This window comes from Lepidochelys olivacea, assembly GCF_965140295.1.
Source record: "Lepidochelys olivacea isolate rLepOli2 genome assembly, chromosome: 1".
Lineage (NCBI taxonomy): Eukaryota > Metazoa > Chordata > Testudines > Cheloniidae > Lepidochelys > Lepidochelys olivacea.
Genome location: NC_140411.1, coordinates 241,518,131 through 241,540,924, shown reverse-complemented (window position 1 = coordinate 241,540,924; position 22,794 = coordinate 241,518,131). Strand labels below are relative to the sequence as shown.

The window sequence follows — 22,794 nt, the reverse complement described above, 5'->3', positions numbered from 1 at the left end:
CCCTCTGGGAAGCAAGTTCAATACAACAACCACAAAAGCAACATCAGCTGGATTTTAACTTCGAAAGGGTTCAGATAAAAGTTATGTGGCATTAAGGGAGCCACTTCTTCCCCATAATGGAGGAAATAAGCAGTTGACTTGGTCTGTAATTAAAAGGCACAAACCCAAAAATCAGAGCTACCCTTTTGCCAGCCACACCCTGGATGCAATTCCTTCTGCAGCGAGACTTGCCAGGCTGTGGTGTAAATGTTTTACATCCCCAGACACACTTGTTGTGAACCAAAAGGCTGATGTGTCTGTGGTCTGTTCCCTCTGGATTAGTGCACACGCTCCCAATTACTGCTCCTGGAAAGCATACTCAGGCACTGAGCAAAGAGGAGATCCTTAAGTGTGACTCAGCCACAGCAAATGGAGAAAGTGAGACAAGAAAACCATATCCTGGAAATCTTGCTGCTTATGTAAAATAACTGAGAAAATTTAAAGGAAGAACAATATTTTTGTTGGGTATCAGGAAGAATTCCAGGACATCTGTAGCATCTCCAGGCCCTGGAATACTCAGTGGCCACCACCTCTTCTGCAAAAGCCAATTGTTACCAAAGTTGCTCAGCATGGAGGTGCCAGAGAAAAGGAGTGAATATTAGAGCACCCCCAACTTTGAGAACATACATGGTGCTTATTGAAGTCCCGCTGCCAGGAGTTCACAAGCTGGACAGGAATGACAGCATCACAGCTCTTATCTGAACCTCCCCCTCTTTCTGCTTCCCCAGATACCTCCTCCTTCTGCATCTCAGATGCAATGCGGAACTTGTCATGAAACACCTCGAGGGCAAGCAAAGGGAAAGAAGAAGCAAAAAACAAAGAGAAGAAAGGGGTCCAATATAAAGAACGGTTCCCAGAGTAAAACCCTCTTCTCAGAGGAGAGGACTACATATATATGAACCAGGGAGGGAAGCTTAAAGAGGTTTAATTACGTGAGGACGAGTCCCATTCACTTCAGTACACCAAACCCTCAGCTTGCCACGTTTATGAGAATTTTATTGTATCATAGTTAAAAATACAAGTGGAAATGATCTTCTCCTGTATTTCCACTTGCACTAAACCACAACCATCCCAATCAGCGGAGACCTTCACCAGCTGATCCAGACAACTGCCCTAACGTGGCATTTGCCATTAATTTCTCCAGGCTTGGTGAAAGGTGGGGGGAGCTGCTCACCATTAGTGTGGAGAGCTGTGATACTGTCCTCTAAGGTTCCTTTTGTTCATGAGATGGAGGTGGACAATCCCATCCCACATGCTAGGTACATGCTCCAGTGGCTAGCTTCTCCCGTCACTATGGCAACAATTATATTTTTAGCACAGTAGAGGGATCACAGCTAGCACAGGTACGTCTCCTCAAACTGGAAATTACACCTCCAGCTTGATGTATAGACATACCCTGGGAGCCAGGCACAAGGGGAGAAAGCGGGGACAGGAGAGAACTCACTTCTCTCTTTCCAGTGCATGCTTGAGCTGAGGACCATGGTATTGTCAGTGAGAAGGACGTACCCAGTCACCACACCCCAAACCTGCAGGGCACATCCAGGAACCCCTCTGACAGCTGCGGGTTTCTCTCCACTCCAGCATCCACTGTGATTTTTTTTTTTATCTTTCACTTGTTCTGTTTTTACTTTATATTTTCCCCCGTTCAAATGAAACTATGAAAACGTGGCCACCCCCTTCATTATGGGATGAATACACTAGAGAGAGAGAAATAAAAAGCAGGGGCCCCTCAGTTCCTGCCAGATCTCTTGCTCACAGGTATGCCCTGGTCCCAGCAAAATGACAGGTGTCTTTTTTAGGGTGTTTGTGGAGGTCCAGCAGAAGCTCCTTCCACTTTCTCTTTACTTGTCTACTCCCCTTTGAGCCCCATTTCACTGTGGAGTTGCCTTTGGTTGGGGAGGGGTCCATGTGGCTCGCTCCAGAACTCTACAGCACTAGCCAGAGGAGGCTGCTCACGAGCAAGCAGACACTTCTTTCTCTCAAGAAGCTGAGCTCACACCCAGCCCTTACCTGCACGGTGAGCAACAGCCCTATGCTCAAATCTCCATGTATCCAACGCGCCTTCTTCCTATTTCAGTTTCGCAGTCACTGCTTACACCCAGGAGACACGCATCTGGAAACACTGCTAATTGCCAGGGATCCCTCAAAGGGAGTAGGGACAAAATGGGAGCGGAATAGACACAGGCTCTCCAGACAGGCTCTTCCAGACAGAAGAACCCTAACGTATAGATCCACATCTCCCTGGGGAAATACGCACACATATGCCATGCTGCAGAACCACAAACCTGCAGCTTGCACCTCTCTGGATACTCTGTCTTGCCTATGCCTTTGCTGAATGCACAGTAACATACCTGTATGCAGTTTGCCTCAAACTCCAACAGATCAACCTATTGACTAGGTTGGCACAACAACATCCTAAAACCAGATCTTCACCATGAAGTGAGGAATGTCCCAATGGCACATTTCTGTAGTAATGTTACAGCCAGTAAAATTTACTCTTTAGACATGAAATTCCCAATGCTAGAGATTATGAGTATGTTCTCTAGAGGGACAAAAATATCCTACCCTCAGAACAAGACAATACACACAACGCCTGTGTGCATGGCAATGACAACAGGACCTCTGTACAATGCCAATAGGGAATCTGGCTTATTGTTGAAACTGACTGGTTGATTTCAGGTTTATTATTCAGACAATCTTATACTAACACCATCTGCAGCAAAAACAGTAAGAATGATAAAGTTAATCCTGGCAAACGTTGTTGTGGTTCTGAGTCTATGATCTCTATGAGGACAGTTCTATCTAAATGGTCTTCCTACCTCTCGCTTGGATTTCTGAGAAGATCGTTCGAGAACATCATCACTGGAGAGGTCAGAGTCCTCTGAGAAACTCAAGTGTCGACGGAGCTGCAAATCTGAGAAAACAGACCAAAAAAAAAAGTAAGAATAGGATGACAGGTTTAGAAGAGTGGTCACTACTATTGTGTTTCTATCTCTGCAGATACTTTTGAGTTTGGTCTTGCTCCTGCTTGATTTACACTTTTGAAATAGCTATCACAGTCAAACTTCACTGCTGCAACATCTGGGAATATCGTGCTCCCAAAAGCACCGCTCCACAAAGCTACACCACAGTGTGGAATCATTGACTGTGGGGTTTCCTTCTAAGGAAGCCCCACCTTCTGAAACAGGTAAATTTGAGAATGATGTTGAACAAGGTAAGCACAGCTTCCTTTCCCTCCAGCCAGGTCAACATTCCTATAAAGAGGCTGAGCATTTGGATGATAGCAGCAGGGATTAAGTCTTTTTGGCCAGCTCCACTTTGGTATGAGTCAAAAGAAGTGACAGGTACGTCTGCTTTGGCCCATGTTTACAGATAACTGCTTTAGTATGTCTCAAGATTCTCAAGTTGTCACTAAAGTGCTCTGAGTGGTAAGTGGCAGATCTGTATCTATGATTGACCCCATGACCCCTGCTTTCTAGAGCAGCGGAGAGCTGGCAGGTCCCAAGCCACACAGAGAGCAAAGAGGAGGGAAAGTAACCATATCTCCATGCCCGCTTAAGCACCCATTTACCTTTTAATTAATGAAGGGACATTTATGTCTATCTCTAAAAAAATTGCATAGTCTGCCATGGCAGATTCAAGGGAAGTGAATGATGGTCAAGGTAGGAAGCCAGGGTGGGAGTTAAAACAAGTTTGAAAAGTGGCAAACTCCTCTCTTTTGAGTCAGGTTAAGGCAGAAAAATGACTAGTTTTGTAGCCTGGTATGTGTGAAATGAACAGTAATGTACCAAATCTGCTATTTGACAATCTGTTTCTCCCATTGATATGCTACTTATTTTATAAACAAACATACAGTCTACAGTTCCAATCCCATTATCCTCAAGGCTTTGCATGTTAGGCAAAGGAGAGCGACTCAGAACATAACAGTGTGGGGTAGCGAGCTGGGACTACTTCATTTCAGAAGCTTTCCAGCTGCAGTGAAAGTACAGTGTGCAGACAGGCAGATGTACTATACCTGCTGCTCTAACCATTGGAGAGACCTTGTGCTTCCCAGAGTCCACTGTGGCACCACTGGAAGGAGTGCTAGGGCAGGATTTGTCATCAGTCTTTTTCTTCTTGTCTTTCTTGTACCCAGAAAAAACAGACTTCCACAATGATCTGGGCTTGGTGGCTTCCTCGGCCATGCCACTTGATTTGTCAGAAAGCCGGCTGTCATTCTTGGATTTCTTCTCCTTTTTGTTCTTACGAGGGGAGAAGAGAGAAGTCCTTTTCTTACTTTTCCCACTGGAGCCCTCTGAGGAGGTGACGGACCCTTCGGGCCCAGCAATGTCAACAGGGGGGGAGAGGAACCTTTCATTAGCAGCATCATGTTTCAGCGTGGGGTCCTCTGCTGCTTTCACGGCCAAACGTGCTGAGGACTCAAAACCTCTCTCTTTGGGCTTCAAGGGCATGGAGGAGGCTTTTCGTGCCTTGGTGGCCGCAGCAGCTGCAGCCATCTCCAGATCTTTCATCTTACACAACTGCTTAGCCATGGCATCCCGCAATGCCTGACTCTTTACAGATTTCTCTCTGGCTCTCATTCTTTCCTCAGCTAGCTCCTTGGCTTCTGGAGAGATTTGAGGCAGCACTCTCTTCCTTTGGTTCGCTTCTCCTTCCATTGATGGAGGTCCACCATTCTCTTTGACCAATGGCAGGTGAAGAGGCTTCTCTGGCCTTGGCCTACTGGTAGGGGGTGTAAAGAACTTCTCATGAAGACTTGTATCCTCAGTTCTCTCATCATAAGTGTCTTCTACATCATCAGCAAATGGAATCTCATCCACACTCTCCACAAATGACTTCCGCACCTCTTCTTTTGAGCCCTGGGTTGACTCTTTGGCAGGAGGGTTGTGCTCATAAGGTGAGGGTGCAGGAGGTGTCGGTGCTGGTGCTGGCTTAGATTCTGTCTCATTCTGCCAAATTGTCTGATGCCTCTTTCTACGCAAAGTTGCTGGTGCTTCATTTTGAGGAGGTGGTGGGGGAGGGCTTGATGGTGGAGTGAGCATAGTGGAATCAGAAGTATTGAAGCTCTGGCTGGCCAATGTCCTCATGTTGGATGAACTTCCATGCAGACCCAATCCAGAGCTGCTGGATAAGTCTCTCTTTACTTCATTGGAACTCTTCAGCTCTTTGTCTGAAGGAGATTTTGGAGTCAGCAGAGACATCTGCTCACTGTCTAGTTTGGACATGATCAGCCTTCTTGGGGCAGGCTGGGGTTTTACAAGATGGATCCCCTCCTCCTCTGAAACACTCAGCGGAGCTGACTCAAGGGCTGAGACAGTAAAGCTAGGCTCTGACCCTTTGCTTCTGTTCACTGGAGTGAGCCCCAGACTCCTCCGGATTTCAGCGCTCTTCATCCAGAACTCCTCTACGAGGTTATTCCGTTTCAGGGCTTCTTCTGCAGTAGTAGGGCTCCCCAATTTTCCCACCTCCTTATCTTGGCTCTTTAGGGCAAGTTGGGCCAGAGGAGTGGATGTTAAGGCTGGTACAGGCTGAAAGCACACTGGAGGTTCCACTGGAGATGGAATGGGTGCTTCAGCAGACGGCAAAGGCTGGGAACAGATAGGCCACTGGGCAGAGGCGGGGGATGAAGCCAACATAGGTGTTGCTGGCTGAGACTGCACTGGTGATGCAGGTGTGATGGCTTCTGGCAATGCAACTGGTTGGGACCGTATTGGAGAGAGAGAGACAGAAGGGCTTTTAACTTTCTGATCTTCAAGGATTTCATCTTTTGGACTTTCTTCAAGGAGGAATGGTTCACGAAAAAAGTGTGTCTCTGGAGATTTGTCCATGCAGGGCACTGCCGTGAGGTGATCCTTTACCTTCTATGGAAATGCAGAAACAAAAGAAATGATTATTAATGGTCACTAAGCACCTTCAGAGGGATTTAGAATACTGCTCCATGCCTCAGGCTTTCAGGAATAAGGGAGTGATAATTTAAGCTTCAATATATGAAAAATGCATTTGGCGTCCTTTTCCAGTGCATGGAAAACCACTTGGGATCTTTCATCAGATATTGCTCCACTCTGTAAGCTGTCTATTCTGCAAGTCGAAACGACAAATTTAATTTTGGAAAAAGAAGGGAAGTACATATCAGAATACCCAATTCCGCTTTACCCCTTCCCCGCTCCGAGTGGCCCCCCCATCAGGGGAAGGCTCCTCCAGACCTATTCCACATTTTGGCCAGGGTAGGGTTGTTTCTCAAAGGCATGAGGCATTCCTTAGTTTGGGGCTCAGTACGTGGGTGCTGCAGAGCTCCCAGCCGCTAATCATCTGAGGAGTCTTAGATTTCACTTGGACCTGCTGCCACTAGACTGCTACGTCACCCAGGCAATGTATTATGTTATAGAGTTTAAGCCTTTGACATTTCCCCATAGAGATTTACTATCTGAAGAGTGTCAGCTGCAGAAAATGTTATTTTCAAAACTATGCAAGATCTTCAAGGCAGAGACCTTGTCTACCTGTAAGCCTGGACAGCACCTAGCACAAAATGGCCCTGGATCCTGACTGCAGCATTACTATAAAACAAATAAATGTGTCTGATAGCACAATTAAAAGTGACAAGAGGAATTCACTCCATTCCCTTCCAGTATGAATGCTGTCAACAAACCAGCCTGATCTCACAATTTAAGTTTTGGCTAGGGAATCTAAATCAAACCGCACTGGCAATTTAGCAAGTAAATAATCACAAAAACAAAGGATACAACAGTTAAAATAACTTTTTCTTTGCCTTTAGATTTAGAGACTTGTACTACTGATCAGCCATTGCACCGTGAACTTCTTCAAAAAGTGGCTTGTTTTCTTCTAAAATCTAAATGAAACTAGGTCTCAAGAAGTCAGAGGACAATGTACATTATCTAGATAAGAAAAAAGAGCTAAAACTATCACTCTGTCATACAAGCTGTTCTACTAATCTAGATAGTACAGTCCCTTAATCAATATCAACATAGCTTTGAACAGCACCAGAAACTCTTACCTCTATTTGTTCTGCACTGGGACTACCAACTGGGGACTGAGGAACAGCAGTCTCATTGGGTGACCAGATCGGGGTGGAGGGTTTGCATGGATCTAGGGGAAATGGAGAGTCCGTTAAAAAAACCCATAAACAAGCCTTTTAACATTCTAAATCCATGTGAAGCACAGTAAACAGTGAACAAATCACTAGCCCTTTACATTCTAGATGAGCCCTCTGGAGTCAGTTTGAGAATCTGTATGTGACCCTAATGACACAGGCAGTTAGCCCAAAAGCACCCATAGGGAGCTGAGAGAGGGAACAACTGGTTCTGTGGGTTCCCTTACGCTTTGGGAAGATGTGGTATCACAACACCTTTCTCAGAACACAAATGCAAACACATGCAAGGCATTGAGAGTATTGGCATGGTTCAAATGTAATTGAAGAGATTGCTTTCACCAACAGCTCAATTGTCTCAGTTGGACAATTCAAAGAAACGATCAGTCTTCCTCGACTGCAAGATACAGAGATTAAGTATTTACATTCTGTCAGACAGCAGGGAGCCGTGGCCTCTCACTCACCCTCATCCTCAGAGACTTTCAATTCTGGCTCTTCCATGTCCCCTTGAGGTAAGTGACACTCATCTTCTGCATCAGGTGGGGTGTCATCTGACCATCTTTGATCTGGGTGGGAAAAAGACGATGACACAGAAAGGAAGAGGTCTTGGATGCAAACCCATAAGGACAGCCATTTGTTTCCTAAATCTTTCGATTATCCTATCTACCTTCTCACAGGGTGCCATTCACTGTGGTACCCCAGCACCTAAATCGTCTATTCCTTCATTACATGCTAACTGGGGTCACTTTAATTAGTTACCAATGTGATACAAATAAGTTCTCTAGTTTGTTTCATGCTTTCCACAGTTATGCTGGAAATTTTCCTACATCTCCTAATATGTGCAGTTTCTTTCATGCTGGGAAGAGAAGGCTTTGGGTCAGTCCTACAGCCTTTTTCCACATGAACACTCACTTCTTCATTCAGAAGGACTATAATGAGAGTAAGGACTGCTGTTGTTACAAGGAGGAAGGAGAAAAATTGTTCTTCTTAACCTCTGAGGATAGGACAAGAGGCAATGGGCTTAAATTGCAGCAAGGGACATTTAGGTTGGACATTAGGAAAACTTCCTGTCAGGGTGGTTAAGCACTGGAATAAATTGCCTAGGGAGGTTATGAAATCTCCATCTTTGGAGATTTTTAAAAGCAGGTTACACAAACACCTGTCAGGGATGGTCTAGACAATACTTAGTCCTACCATGAGGGCAGGGGACTGGATTAGATGATCTCTTGAGGTTGCTTCCATTCCTATGATTCTGTGATAAGACTGAGCCTTCTAACAAACAGAGTGGTTGCGAGCAATGTCTTCCAGAATCCATGGCACTACAGTTCTTCAGTTCCATTTCACACTTCAATCCAATTTTTCTCTCTCTTCTGCACTGAGCTCCCACATATACAGATCTGCTCTGACTGGATCACCCTTACACAAGATACCTGCTTCCCAACAGGACTCTGCTTCCAATAACAAGGTTTAATGATGCACTGTGGTACCGTACCATCATCCAGCTCTGCACCTGTGTCTCCATCTTCGCCTGCTTCCCCTTCTGTATCTGCTGGCTCTGTGCCCACCTCATCCTCCACTTCATTCTCCTCAAATGGGGCTGGAATGCATTAAAACATTGAGAGAGAGAGAGGAAGGAAAAACAATCTATACAATAGAAAACAGTTTTAAACTGCACCAAGTGCCCTGAGTGCCAATATTTACTCATTGTTTCTCCAACAAGGTGCTCTGAGGTGTGTCAGCAGGGGAAGACACTCAGCTGGCATTTCAAGCCTTGAGTCTGAGTAGTCAAGAGGTTTTGTGCCTCTGAGGAAGCTTTGTCACAGACACTGGCACTGCAAGGTTTTCAAGGCACGTTTGAGGGACTGGCCTCGTGAAGTACCAGCGTCTCCACTTCGGCAACCAAGGCATGCTTGAGTGAGACATTAAATGAGGGTGTCAGAGAAAGCTCTAATGGAATACGCTCAGCTGTTGCTCCAATATAGTATTGGTACCACAAAGGAACTGCAGTTACCAACATTTTAGAGGATGTGTGCTAGATGCAAACTGCAATCTCCTATTCTGCCACAATAACTTGCCTAGCAGCGGAAACAAAGAAGTTTGAGGGACATGAAGTCAGATGAGGTGACCTGCCAGGAGGGGATTAGCCAGGAGAGTTGACCATTTGGAAACTGTTTAACTCTGTGCGGCTGCAACATTCTAGAAGAAACCGTTTGGTGGAGTCCAGACAGCAGTGCAGATACCCAGGGCCCAGATGTATTCAGATATTTTAATGTGAACAACAGACACATAAGAAGTCTGTTCTTGTGTGCCAGAGCCCAGAATCTGCTTTACAAGATCAGTCTGAAGGGAAGATTCATGAATTTATAAACCCAAAGAAGGCATTTGACAACATTACACATAAAAGGATTTAATTCCAGAGGGGAGCATGAGGCCCCACCAGGATGGGCTTTAATTCACATTACTAAATGATATTTCACAAAAGCCAAGAGACTCCTACAACTCTCTCCATTGCTACACCTTATCCCATCTCAGTTATTATGCATGGGTGTTGGTTACACAGCTTCAAGGTCCTTCCATAACTTCAGGCAGAATCTTTTTTTGTTTTAAAGGAGTTTCTAGCTTTAACTATAGCACCAGCAGACTGCACAAACCTGGGCCCCTTTTTTGGTTTTGTGCATATAATTAGCACAACTGCAGGCTCAAATGATGTTAGACATTTAACTGGGTTGTTGAATGCTTGATTACTGCAAATGAGCATACATTCTCAGTAATCATGCGGCAAACTATATGCACACAGTGCTAAAATTCTGGCCCCATAATGATGTAAACAGATGCCAGTGCTCATTTCATAGCCTACCTGGGACCATTTAAATTTCAACACTACTAATCATGACAGTCTAAGAAAGAGTGAGCTGGCATCTTGACATTTTCCACACACATTTTGATAGTCTCTTTTTCTAGTAGAGGCTCTTTGCTTCCTTGGTCTTCAAAGCATGACACTGACAGTCTGTTCCACTGAAACAAGGCTTGTCCTGCCCCTTCAACCTGAGAATTTCTTCTATGTCACTTTTTCCACCTTTGTAGCATCATGGCAGTGGAGGGGCACATGGCTTGCATATTTTTTAAACTGCTGTTACAAGATGCTGTGCCATCACCTAAAATGCAGTGTGGCATGACATGGCCTGCACCCTTAAACCACAGGCTTTGTAATACACAGAATCTTACAGATCTGCAACACGAAGGCCGAGTCACAGTTGTAAGGGCTGGGCATCTAAAGATTCTTAACTAAACCAGTCCCCCTGCCCCCTTCTCACACTGATGCTTTACTGACCTGCTTGTTGCTTAGGTGTGTACCAGCTACTGCCATTTTAGAAAGAGTAATGCCACAGTAACTTGTTTTAGGTAAAAACATCAAATGTGAGCCACTGTCACAAAATGTGTAAAAGTGTCACCTTCAAATGGGTGAATATCTGACACTGGCCTGGCTATGTGTATGTTGGTTTTTCCATTTGGAAATTGTGGTGCAGTGTCCTATAGCGAGGATCTAACAGACAAAAATAAATTCTTTACAATACCTTAAAAACACAAAATTCAGCAACATATTTTATGGATGCATAGATAAGTAACACACTGGTGGGCAGCCCATTCTGAAGGACCCGGAGCTTGGGGGACAGGATAAGAGGGTGGCTGGTTATAGTTATACATATACTGTGCATATACATATGTGCAGTTAGGATGAGGAGCAAGAGGACAAGAGTCGCCAAACAGTAAACAGTGAGCTGTACACTATGGCAGCCAGAAACGACAGATTCAGCAGTCTGTCCATGTTGGCCAGCAGCAAGGACTTGATGGGGTGATGTGCAGCCATCCAGTAAATGCTGCTGCCTTGCCAAAACAGTTACAGAAGCAACGTTTCAGAGGTGCGCTAATTACTCCTGTTTGCAAGGGCAACTCAGCTAGACGTCACACAAGTTACCCCTGTTCTACTGTATTTTTTTAGACCCTTTTTGTGGTTTATAGAATTTAACACCTCCCTGCCCCAAATCTCCACACTCCCTGATTTTGTAAGAGATTCTAGGGAACCACCTAGGAAAAGCAGCTGACATTTAGCATCTTTCCACTCCCTTGGTGCTTGGATGGGCAACATGTTTCAGGTTTGTGGAGCATGGCTATTTCCATAGTCACTCCTGGCTCTAAAGTGTCCCTGGCTTTAGCTTAATTGACATCTTCTTTCTTGGTCTCTTCAGCAGGAAGCTGTAATTTGCTCCAGACACTGCTTGAAACACTCTCCCTAATCTCTTCACTTTCAAGCAAGCACCAAGATCCCTTTGTCAAGGGGTGGGGAAGGATGACGATTACTCCTCAGTTTATAACCCAAATCAAAACGTTAAACTACTTTCTTCTTCTCCATGTACACAGAAGATGTTCTTTTCTGTCTTGCCTGCCTTTGCAAGGGGTAAGATGAAAGCCCAGTTCATGCAAGAATGGACTGTGAGCGAGGCATGCATGCACACTCCCCCCTCCTGGTCATGCAATAGCAACAGGGCCATAGATCCAGTGTTAAGGTACCAGCTCAGCTGCTGAAGGCATGGAAGGAGGGCGGGCAGGGTTATTCTGAATTGGTAGAGAACGAATATCACCAAACTACCTCCAGAGACCGTCTCCAGCCATGCCTGCACCGCCTCACGGCGTACGGAGGGAAGGTCGGATGCTGAATTTAAAAAACAATAAATAATGATAGTAAATCAAAAGTTAGACACAAATAAGTGTATGAAATTGAAACACTAGAGAGAAATTCCTCAAAACCAAGAGCAGAAATAAAACCTAGACCTTGTCAGATGATGGAGATTGGATTTGAGGGTTAAATTAGGATAATGAGATGTAAATACCAAATCTGCTTTTAGGATCCATGGAAGATAAGGGTGTTAGTGAGAGCTGAACATGTCCTCAGTGTCCTGTTTGCAGATTCCAGCCATTTTGGTCAAGCTGGCAAGAGAAGCCAGAAGATGAAGTATGACCACACAAATAGTGCTAACAAAAGCCAAAGGCTGTATTGATTTCAGACTAAATTGCCTAGGTTTGGATGCTTACAAGGCAGGGGAGAATTCCTAGTAGAGCATGAGAGCTCACCGAACACATCTTTCCTGGGTATCAGCATGTTGTCCTGCTCCTTTAGATCTAACCATCAACTCCAGAGAGTGGTTTTGAAGTGCTCTCTAAACAGCACATGTGGTAGGACACTGCTCAGTCATGAACAGATACTTGAAGTCTGTCAAACTGACCAATGAAACTTGTGGAGCATCCACACAGCCACACCTTGCATCAGCCCCTTTAGAAGCTGCTACTACTGTTGAACAAACCTTGATTATTGCAATGAAGCATCTAAGTTATGGGTCCGTGAACATCCAGCTCTCAGTTTGGCCTATTCTTTGGGGAAGGAAAGATTTCCTGCTTCCTGAAGGAAGTTGGAAATGCCACGGAAGGGATTGTCTGCACCATGGGAAAGGGTCAGCACAGGTTTTCCTTCACTCTACGGACAACTGTAACAGTATATCATGGAGGCAGCTGTGCCAGAGAGAGAGAGGAGTTGGGATTTAGAAACAGGACACTGGTAGCTCACAATTCTGGAGTGAGTGAAAGTCCTTCTGATCGACTTTTGCTTTAACCTCTCTGTGTTTGCACAAAGAAGAACATGTAGGAAAAATAAGAAGAGAAAATATAAGCTAAAAGGAAAACAGAAATGGCAGCACCCTTGACTTGTGGTCACTTCTGTTATCAGTGGAAGCTAAACTCACCTTAAATATGGTAAACTTGAGGAACAATGTCAGGACTTACTCAGGGTTCTTAAACTTCAAGCAACATTGGTCAGGAATGTTTAATGCTATAACACTGAGGCCTGTGTTTGTATAATTGTGGGAGAAGGGAAATAATGATCTATCTTTATAGATCACCTTTCACTTCAAAGAATCCCAAAGCACTTTACAAGCTACTATATTTATTAGAATAACTTCCCCCACCACTGAAATGTAGCCACCTTTGGGGTGAAATGCAGCACTGAATAATAAATGCACACACCAGGCAGTAAAACCACTCCCAGCTGAAACTACAGAGGAACCTTAGGCAGAAGATAGTTACCTGGAAAGAATTTGGCTAGGGAACAAGAGTTAAGACGCCCAGCTCTTACAACAAGTACCATGTGATTTTTAATACCCACAAGCAATCAGGACTTTGGTCTTAAATTTCCTTCAAAAGACAGCACCTCTTGCAACACAGTTCTCCTAAGATCATTCTGGGAGACTGGTTTGGTACAGACTTGGAGGGAAGACTACCAACTACTGAATCAAACACCACAAAGTTTTGGTTTTGTTGACAGTTGGGCTTTCCTTACAGCTCTTCAATACTAGGAAAGTAGGCCCCACCCTGCTTAGCTCAAGACATCTGACAAGATCACAGTCCCAAGTGTGGGGGATAGTGTGGAAGGTGAATCACAATGAGATTTATGAGAGATGTTGGAAAGGGTACTAGCATTCTCTATTTTTTTCCTTCTCCAAAGTGACCTTATAAGCAAAACGGCATCTTGAAATGGTGACTCACTTTGCTGAAGAAAAAAAAATAAATACTGTCAAATCTCAATACAAAGAGCCAAACAGCAACTGGCTGGCTCCTTGGGCCTGCTGTGCTCTTCACCATTTCCTGAAGATATCATGCCCCTGCCAGATGCAGATACAAAGTTTGAAAAACAGCAGCAGAATATATTCAATGTAGAAGAGAAAACTGTTCAACCCTTCAGAATAAGTTTCTTTTGTTTTTCCAAGGCCTGGACTCCTCATCACCCCTATCTTGATGGAACAACGGGCTGAATTGTTTCCTCTCAAGTCCAGGACACTTTAAATCTGTTATAAGGGCCTTGCAACCTGCAATATCAAATGATTCCCATCCTGTAGCAGAATGTTACACAGAGTCTAATTAGATACACAAGACAGGAGAGCTCACTCTGCTGTGTTGACTTAGAAAACCCAGTGACTTAAATGGAGACCGACCTCAAAAGTAAGAAGTTTAAACTAGTGTTTAGTTTCAGGAAGCAGAGCCTTTGAATCACTGTTCACCCATCTGAAGAAGGCTGCGCTTGAAAGAAGCAGAAGCAACAGAGTTAAACAGCTGCAACTGTGATCTGGGGATCGATGCAGCAGGAGATTACCTCTGGAGGTGGAGGACTTTGAAATTGGGACCATTTTTTCCTCCTCCTCTTTCTCGCGGATGTGTGTCCAGTGCACATCTGCCAGGATCTCCAGGGGATCTATCGGATTTACAATCTGCTGTAGCCTCAGGTTTCCAGCTAGCAGACAGAGGATGAGGCAGATCAGGATGTGGGTGGGAAGGGAGGAAGGATAGGGTGGAAAGAGAGAAAAAAAGAGGAAGAGAAAGAAAACACACCACAGGAAAGAAAATATAAGGAAAGAAAAAAGAAAATATTACTTGCCAAGATCAGTTTGCCAGACAGACAGACAAAGCTTTGCATCATGTGTGCATGCATCTAGAAACACACAACCATTCATAATCCTTAGATTCCTGCTCCACCCTGAAGCTGAATAACGCTAGCCCAAAGGCACACTGCACCTCTATTGCAAGCAGCACCCTGGCAATGGAAGACACACTCTGAGCATCCAACTGAGATTTGGTAGGTGATCAATTAGCAGGAATTTCAGCCTTATTCAGCCTATTCAAAATGAGTATTACCCTCTGTATCCTGCTGGCAAAAGGCATGGGGATAATCTGCATTCTGGGCTAAATTCCACAGAACAAAGGATCCATTCACTTCTCAGTGGCCCTCAACATTGTGGAAGTGAACTTTTGGGGGTTTGAATCCCAACTTTTCACCCACATGTGCAACAGAGAAACCATAACGTCTCTCTTTGCCGGCTACCATCAGACTGACCAGCTGCATGTAGCCTTATATTATCCCATTGGATTTTTGCTCAGTTTAAGGTTTACAAGACTTTATTCAGAGCATCCTAGCTGTGTTGTTGGAGTAGTGAGTGGGTGCTCAGGGGGCAGCGTCATTTTACAAGTAATATCAGCATTCTAATTGAAAATAATGAAAATAACCTCTTCTCTCCTTCGAAGGGGATTTCCTTTGACAAAAGTGTAGGTACATATGGCTAACCGCTTTAGTAGGTGTGTATTTCAAGGTTTTCAACTAGACAGTTTGAGTCATCCACCCTGGTAGCAATTCTCTTAATTTCCCCTTCATTGTTGGTTTCTTTGTGGTGCAAAGGACCCTGGGAAATTTGATCTTGGGTTCTCCTTGCCATTTTCCTGCAGCAAGGTATACAGGATTCTCCATGGCTGATCTGGCCACAGATTGCAGGGTTTTATATTCTGGCAAGCTGTTTTCTCCACTAACCACTCCCCACGCATTGGCATGCACTAGACACAGCCGTTCACATCACAGGGCAACAAGCCATCTGTCTCTGCACAGCAATGAGCCAACCTTCACTGACTGCAGATTGTCCATGATGTAAGGCAACAGGCTAGGCTCCATCTGAGAAGCCTGGAACTAGGCATTTGTCAAAAATGTACCAAGGAAGGACTGTCACACACTAGAATAACCCACAGAAAGCCTGTTTGTGGAATCATAAATTAGGACTTCAGCCTCAGAAATGACTGTGGTATCACACTTGGCACTTTAACCGTAGGAGAAAACTGATATTGAGGGAAGAAGCACTTATCTAAGCACAAAATTATTTGGTAGTTAGTCAAAGGGACAAAAGAAAGCAGAGAAATGCACAAAAAGGGAATGGGATTCAATTTTAATCTGTATTTCACAGGTTTCTCAGTGTAACGATTCCTCTTACAATCAGCACAAAACACGATCCTACCAGAACTATTGGACATCTGGCGGGAACAAGAGAATACTCAGGAGTGGCTGATAGGGCCCAAGTCACTGGCCAACAAATGGAGCAGTCTGATCTTTCCTCATTGCACTTGTATTCCAATGCTCCCACATGCAGACTCTGAGATCAGTAGAGTTAGAGTGTTTACACCACACCACACAGCTGAGTTAAAAGGTTGAGGATTACCAGCAACAGCTGGAAGTGGGAAAAAAATATATAGACACTCAACAAGTCTCACAAAGAGCAGGTCCCACTTGATCTGCAGGACTTATTCCACATTATAATATGGCTTTGTATCCTGACTGTTGGGGACTTAAACAGGTATGACATCACCAAAGAAAGGCCCAATCAGAATGTGAAACTGGACCAGACACAGGCCTGACATCTCTAACTTTATTACCTGATTATTCCTTTTACACAATAGGTATTGTAATGTGCTTGCTACCCTATATGCTACCACTACCTTTCACTGGATGGAATCAGTATTGCTCAAGTGTGTGTCACAGGCTCTGTACTACTACAGCAAATAGATTCTCCTTTATTTCAAGTGCTAGGAGTCTGTCATTTACAGCAGGAGGATCTGACATCTCAGGTTTTTAGTGGTCAGGTTATACAGCACGAGAAGCTAAAAATAGATAGCATGTGTTTGTTACAGTAGCCATAAACCCATTAAGGAGATGAAATTGGAGGATACGGAGAGACCCTTAATTTTAATGATTTTTGTTCCAGATGGAAATGACATGCTTTCACTGCAAATGCAGCCATAGCCTGCACCCGCTGGCTCCAACTCACCTGCAGCACTTTGCATGCTGCTTTACATTTTACTCTTATGGCTTGTCTACACAGACACTGCATTAATTTAAAAGTCAGTTTAGTTAAACCCATGCAAACTCCAATGTGAATACACAGTCATATCTGTTTAAAACAGACTATATCAATGTAGCTTGCTCCTGTACATTTACCAGTGTAAACTAAACTAATATAAGACAAACTTTTACCAGTTTAAGCATATTGGTATCAAAATTACTCCTTTATTTAAACCTGCACATCTGTGTGTGTAGACCAGGCCTTACTTAAGAAGCAGACCCCAATTCAGCTTTCTCAATAATGTAAAACTTTAAAGAGCCCAGCCACCTGTGAAGTATTGGGGGCTGGCTAGAGGGCAAACCTAGTGTTTCTCTGATGTCTGACCACATGAATGCAGGCTGACGGTGTGACAATCAGAGTCCAGACAACCCAAGAGGAGAACGGGGGTCTGGAACCCCCAAAAATAAGCCCTTGAATCGACTGTATACAATGTTACAGTGCTATAAAATATGTTGAGTTAGGTCTTCTGTGAAAGCTGGTAAGGTTTTGTACTTGATGGTCATCATGAAATATGTATACAGACTGTGATTATGAATTTATGGGGAGACACGGGACTGGAAGGGCTGTCGGTGTCACCCCACAAGAAGTAACTAGGCTGGCGGAAGCCAGCGTGAGACCTTTATGCTTGCAGGCTGGCTAGTGGTGTCAGGTCTCTGAGCCACAGCAGCACACCATTAAGGCACCAAAGGTTACACGGCAGGCAATAACAGAACCCCTCACTAGGTTAGGTGAGCCACAAAATATTACAGAAGGATTTCAAATGGCTGCTGCTGTGGCTTCCCCCAAGGCTGGCCACTAAGCTTCACAGGAAGCTGGACCCTTTAGTTCACCATTACATGAAAAGATAATTCGGTGAATTCCAGAACAGCGTGTTTCCCCCTCTAGCTTCACTGCTGCAGTCAACAGCACTTTAGGAGTGGCTGGGCTCTCTCACAATTTAACTTTATAGTTCAAAAGTTTAACTGGAAGCTGTTCCAGTGTTCCCAAACCTGCTCTCTGGGAACCAAAATTAAAGTGGGACAGCTGCTAGGATAGAGAAGAGTGGAAGTTAAGGAAAAAGGCAGCAGTCACCCCTACGTGCCTGTGCTCTCTGGCCATCTGGCTACCTTCAATTCTCACCATCAAAAATGTTAAATCAGGGGTGATTTAACATTCCAAACAGAACTTTTCTGATAGAAAGTGAGTGTTGAAAGTGGCCAAGGGACCCAGACTTCTGCTCAAAGCTCAGCTAGACTCCAGGGGGAGGGCAAATGATGGAACAACGGCTAGAAAGGCTAGGAACAAAAGATATTTATATATACTGTATGTATATTTTCAAAAGAGCAAAGAAAAATGTTGATATTTTCCCATATGATTTTTTTCTCTTATGCGCCTATGAAATCTTTCAGAATGACGCATATGTTGCATTAAAATACTAAAAAAGTTAGTTTCAGGCAAAACAGAAAATATAAAATAAAGGAGGTATATTCTACTAGCAATAAGCTACAAAAAAAAGACATGCAACGCTGGCTCTCCGGTGCACCCATTCATTTGGGTGAAAGAACTCAGCCTTTAGTCTCATGTATCCTGGCTCATATGAGCAATGTCAAAGTAGCAGGAATGAACATCCTGTTGTAGCCCAATGCTCCAGGAAAATAACCATCAAAACAAAAATGGCAACAAAGTGCCTTATGGGAAACAGTGCATCTAGCCAAGCAGGAAGTGATCAAGCAAATGTAAAATATTCCTGAAATTAATCTGAAGTGTCTCAGTGCTCTCTGGAGTCAATCTAGCTTTCCCAACCCTCCCACACAAAGAACGGTAAAAAATGTGATACAGCCAAGCAGTGCCCATACTTGGATCACGAGAGGATCCGTAATTCCTGAATCAAACTCGAGAGAGCTGGTAAATGCAATTTACTAAAAACAGAAAATCTTTTCATGTGGGACCTGCTCTTTAAAATGTCAGACCCGCCTGAGGGCAAACGAAAGCGGTGATGGTACAAGGGTACCTTTAAAAGTACCCGTGTCCTCTTCATTTGAGAGACGTTGAAGCCAGAGGCCTTGCTGGAGCTCTCTTGCCCACGGGTAATACTCTCCCTCTACAGCAGGGGGAGCCACACCCCCACATATAGCATCAGATGCACACACACAAATAATACAGAGAGAGGGAAAGGACAGAGAATCAGAAAGCAAAAAGTTATTGTCTGGAAATCCAGTAAGACTTACTGTACTCATCAAAGCTCCCTGTTTGATAGGCAAACTCCACTGGACAGAGGTCTGGGAACGTCACAGTTTAGTAGACTGACAAACAACATGCATATTACTATACTTAAACTGTGGTCCTGGTTCTGACAGAGATTTCAGCTATGGAGTTCCAGTTTCCATGTGGAAAAATATAGACAAACCACCTAGTTAAAAGGCCATCTCCCACACGAAATGACACCTGAACAGGATTGCCTCCGAGGCCCAGCATAAGTGGACCTCTCCTCATACTTTCAACATTACATGGCCAATGGCCTTTATGAAGCAGGTCTTTGTCGTCTGGTAGCTCTCATGAAAGCAAAGGGGAAATGCAAGTACCCAAGTCATGTTCTGAAAGATAAGATCCAGTCACCATTTGGAATGGCGGTAAAGCACGGCAAAGATACCCATTTCCAGAACAAGCTCAGTATGGTTATGACTTAAAGAGGTGCAGGGGAGGAAATCCTTCCATAACTCCCCCCCACCCCTTTTCATAAAGAAACGCTCAGAGCTGGAATAAAAACATCCTGGAGAGCACAGGGGTTCAACTCAGGCTGCATATTGTGTAGAGTCTCCTGCTGACTTAGGAGAGCTGGATATTTCTCCTGGGGTCCCATTCATATTGGCCATGGGGGTTACTGCTGGGTGATGTGAGGCACTCCCTCCTCCTCCTCAAGGCTGAATGCGCTGCCTGTGCAGCGCCCCCAGACCTTGCCGGCCAGAGAACAGAGGGCCAAACCCAAATTGGATTCCTCTACAAACAGGTGAGAAAATAGCACAATTGTCACAAAGCTTAGAGTTACACAGAGGAGAACCAGCAAGAGGATTAGCTGCGTGGGTTAGACCATTATAGTACAAGTACGCTCCACCCAGGGGAAAGTATCTTCTGGCTGCACCCTGCATTCAGGCATAAAGTGCCCCCCTTTGAGCACTCTGAACCAAACATGGGACTATACTGATCCAGTCAGAATACTGAGTCCAGAGCAAGTGGAGACAAGAATTAAACCCATCTCTCTCATCAGGCTATACTGGGGAGCGGGGTAAGATACTGTGGTTGGTTGAGGCCCACTGTTATAACCGTATATGGGAAGTGTACTGTGCTGTTACTAGTGCTCTAACTGCCCTGTGGAGAGAGATCTTCTGTCCCTGATGTGGTCAACCCAGCATCATTTATCTGCACTAAGTTCACTTACAAATACAAAGCAATGGTAAATGCAAAGATAAAAAGAAAAAAAAAACTGATATGAAAGACAAGGCCTTTGGTTTGACATGCTCTTTGGGTACGTCTACACTGACGCTGGGATTGCACTTCCCAGCGCAGATAGACAGACATGCATTGCTCTGCCCGAGCTAGTGCACGAATACCAGCAGTGTAGCCGGGGGTAACATGGGCTGCAGCTCAGGCTAGCTGCCAAACCTGCCCAGACCCCTCTCCCAAGGTACGTACTCGAGCAACTAGCCTGAGCAACTAGCCCAAGCCACCGCCTGTGCTACCCCCGACTACACTGCCATTTTTCATCTGCTAGCTCAAGCAGAGCTCGCCCGTCTAACTACCCACGCTGGGAGGCACATTCCCAGCTGCAGCGTGCATGTGCCCTTTGACTCGGTTCCTCCACTGGCTCCCTTCCATCAATATACCCTCATAAGAGCCTCTCCCATCCCACCCCGATTCACTGCTTCCCCGTCAGCCCTCAGTGGTTTTCCTGAGAAGAATAAGGTACGATCTAACTCATCTCATCATAGGGGTTCCTGTCTAACACCACTCTGTGCTGAACAGAGGTACTTGGCTCATAGCAGAAGGAAAATACAAACCGATCTTTTTCTAACCTTCACTAGACTCTGTGTCCTCCTCTTCTTCCCCCTCCTCTTCCCTGTCTTCAGCCTTGTGGTTTTTCTGACTTTCAAGCTCTTCCTCGTTCTTTCCCTTCAGAAGGGCATGGATTCGCACAGCCTCTTTCCAAGGCACACCTCCCAGGTCTGAGGTGGGTAGCTGTGGCTGCAGGGGTTCCTCTTCCTCCTCCTCCTCCTCCTCCTCCTCCATCTCGGATTCTGAACTACTGTAAAGAATAAAAACGAGACAGAGAAGTATATTAACAATGCATCTTAGTTGAGTTTATATATGGCTTACAAAAACTTCAGTACAAACTATAGTATGTGGAATGGAAACCATATTTTCCCCTTCTGCTTTCAACATTTCATTGCACTATTTTAGAAATAGTGGATCAGGTCAAAGGAGCTTGATGCAGAGGCTGTAGGTAGATCCAACAGCAAAAAGGTACTGGATCCAGTTCCTGTTAATAAAGGGGAGTCAGAGGAAGGGTAGTTGTGGAGATCTGTCTAGGTTCTTATATGCAGTGTTGTTGTAGCTGTGTCGGTCCCAGGATATTACAGTGATAAGGTGGGTGAGGTAATATCTTATTATTGGACCAACGTCTGTTGTTGAGAGAGACGAACTTGGGAGCTGCATAGAGCTCTTCTTCAGGTCTGGAAAAGGTGCTCATAGCCAAGTACAAGATCGAACAGATAGTTTAGCATCTGTAGTTAGCACATATTCTAAGGAACCATTCAAGGTGAAAAGGAAAGGAGTATTTGTGGCACCTTAGAGACTAACAAATTTGTTTGAGCATAAGCTTTCGTGAGCTACAGCTCACTTTGTCGGATGCATTCAGTAGCTCACGAAAGCTTATGCTCAAATAAATTTGTTAGTCTCTAAGGTGCCACAAGTCCTCCTTTTCTTTTTGCGGCTACAGACTAACACGGCTGCTACTCTGAAACCAGTCAAGGTGAAGTGGCCCGTTAACACCCTTGTAGTCACAGGACAAAAAGGGGAATTAGTGGTTTACAGATTATTGTAATAAGCCATAAATCCAGTGTCTCTATTAAGACTATGAATTTTAGCATCTAGCAAGGTTATACATTTATCTCACTCACCTTGTCTCTCTAGGTCAGTGGATCTCAACCATGCGGGCAGCCCAATCAGCACACAGTTGCAGCCCATGTGACATCCTCAGGGCCATACAGGTAGTACATATAGCATGTGGATGCGGCCCACATAACAAAGAGAGGTGCATATGTGGCCCACAATTGTAAATAGGCTGAGAACCACTGCTCTAGGTTCTTATAGGATACTCATTATCACAGTATCTAAGTGCAAGTGGGTTCAGCAAGAAGGTAGAGATCTGGATCATGTCACATTCTCTTGAGGATTTGGGTGTGAGAGATGGTTTGGCAGGGCCAGCATATGGGGAGATCATTTCTTGATGGTAAGGGGGGTGGTATTGCTGCTGGGATTAAGCTGCTAGGAAGTTTTGTTGCTTGGTGGGGAGCTGGCAGGAAGATTTGGGGAAATCTATTACTTTTTCCATTTTTGCCTGACAATCAGTGAATGTTGAAAAGAAAATATGCACACAGTCCTAGAATTATCAGGCCATCATGGTACATATAAAGATAAGGACAGCCAGAGAGCAGTGCACAATTACATACCCTTGCCAGGATCTTAGGCAGTAGTATCATACAAATACAGGACGTGTCCGCACGTGTGTATAGGGCGGATGGGCAAAAAACTGTAGGTAACAGCATGAGAATAACTATCAACCCCACTACTCTCATAGCACAGTCTGTAAATCACTGTGTGGGAAACAAACATGCATATCAGTATGACCCCTTT

At 44.6% G+C, this 22,794-nt stretch overlaps 1 protein-coding gene across 5 annotated transcripts in view; it reads right to left on the bottom strand.

Annotated features, from left to right (window-relative positions):
* MICAL3 (microtubule associated monooxygenase, calponin and LIM domain containing 3) overlaps nt 1–22,794 on the bottom strand; it is a 239,392-nt gene that overhangs the window by 36,924 nt on the left and 179,674 nt on the right. For 2 of the 5 annotated variants that reach the window (XM_084616995.1, XM_084616999.1), the window contains exons 22-28: nt 20,955–21,184; nt 14,343–14,480; nt 8,637–8,741; nt 7,609–7,710; nt 7,052–7,143; nt 4,055–5,900; nt 2,859–2,953 (exon numbers count right to left, since the gene is read on the bottom strand). In XM_084616995.1, the coding sequence (XP_084473121.1) occupies nt 2,859–2,953; nt 4,055–5,900; nt 7,052–7,143; nt 7,609–7,710; nt 8,637–8,741; nt 14,343–14,480; nt 20,955–21,184 (2,608 nt within the window). Of the gene's footprint in view, nt 1–2,858; nt 2,954–4,054; nt 5,901–7,051; nt 7,144–7,608; nt 7,711–8,636; nt 8,742–11,792; nt 11,856–14,342; nt 14,481–20,954; nt 21,185–22,794 lie in introns of all 5 variants that reach the window. The other 3 variants (XM_084616994.1, XM_084616998.1, XM_084616996.1) reach the window with 3 other exon arrangements.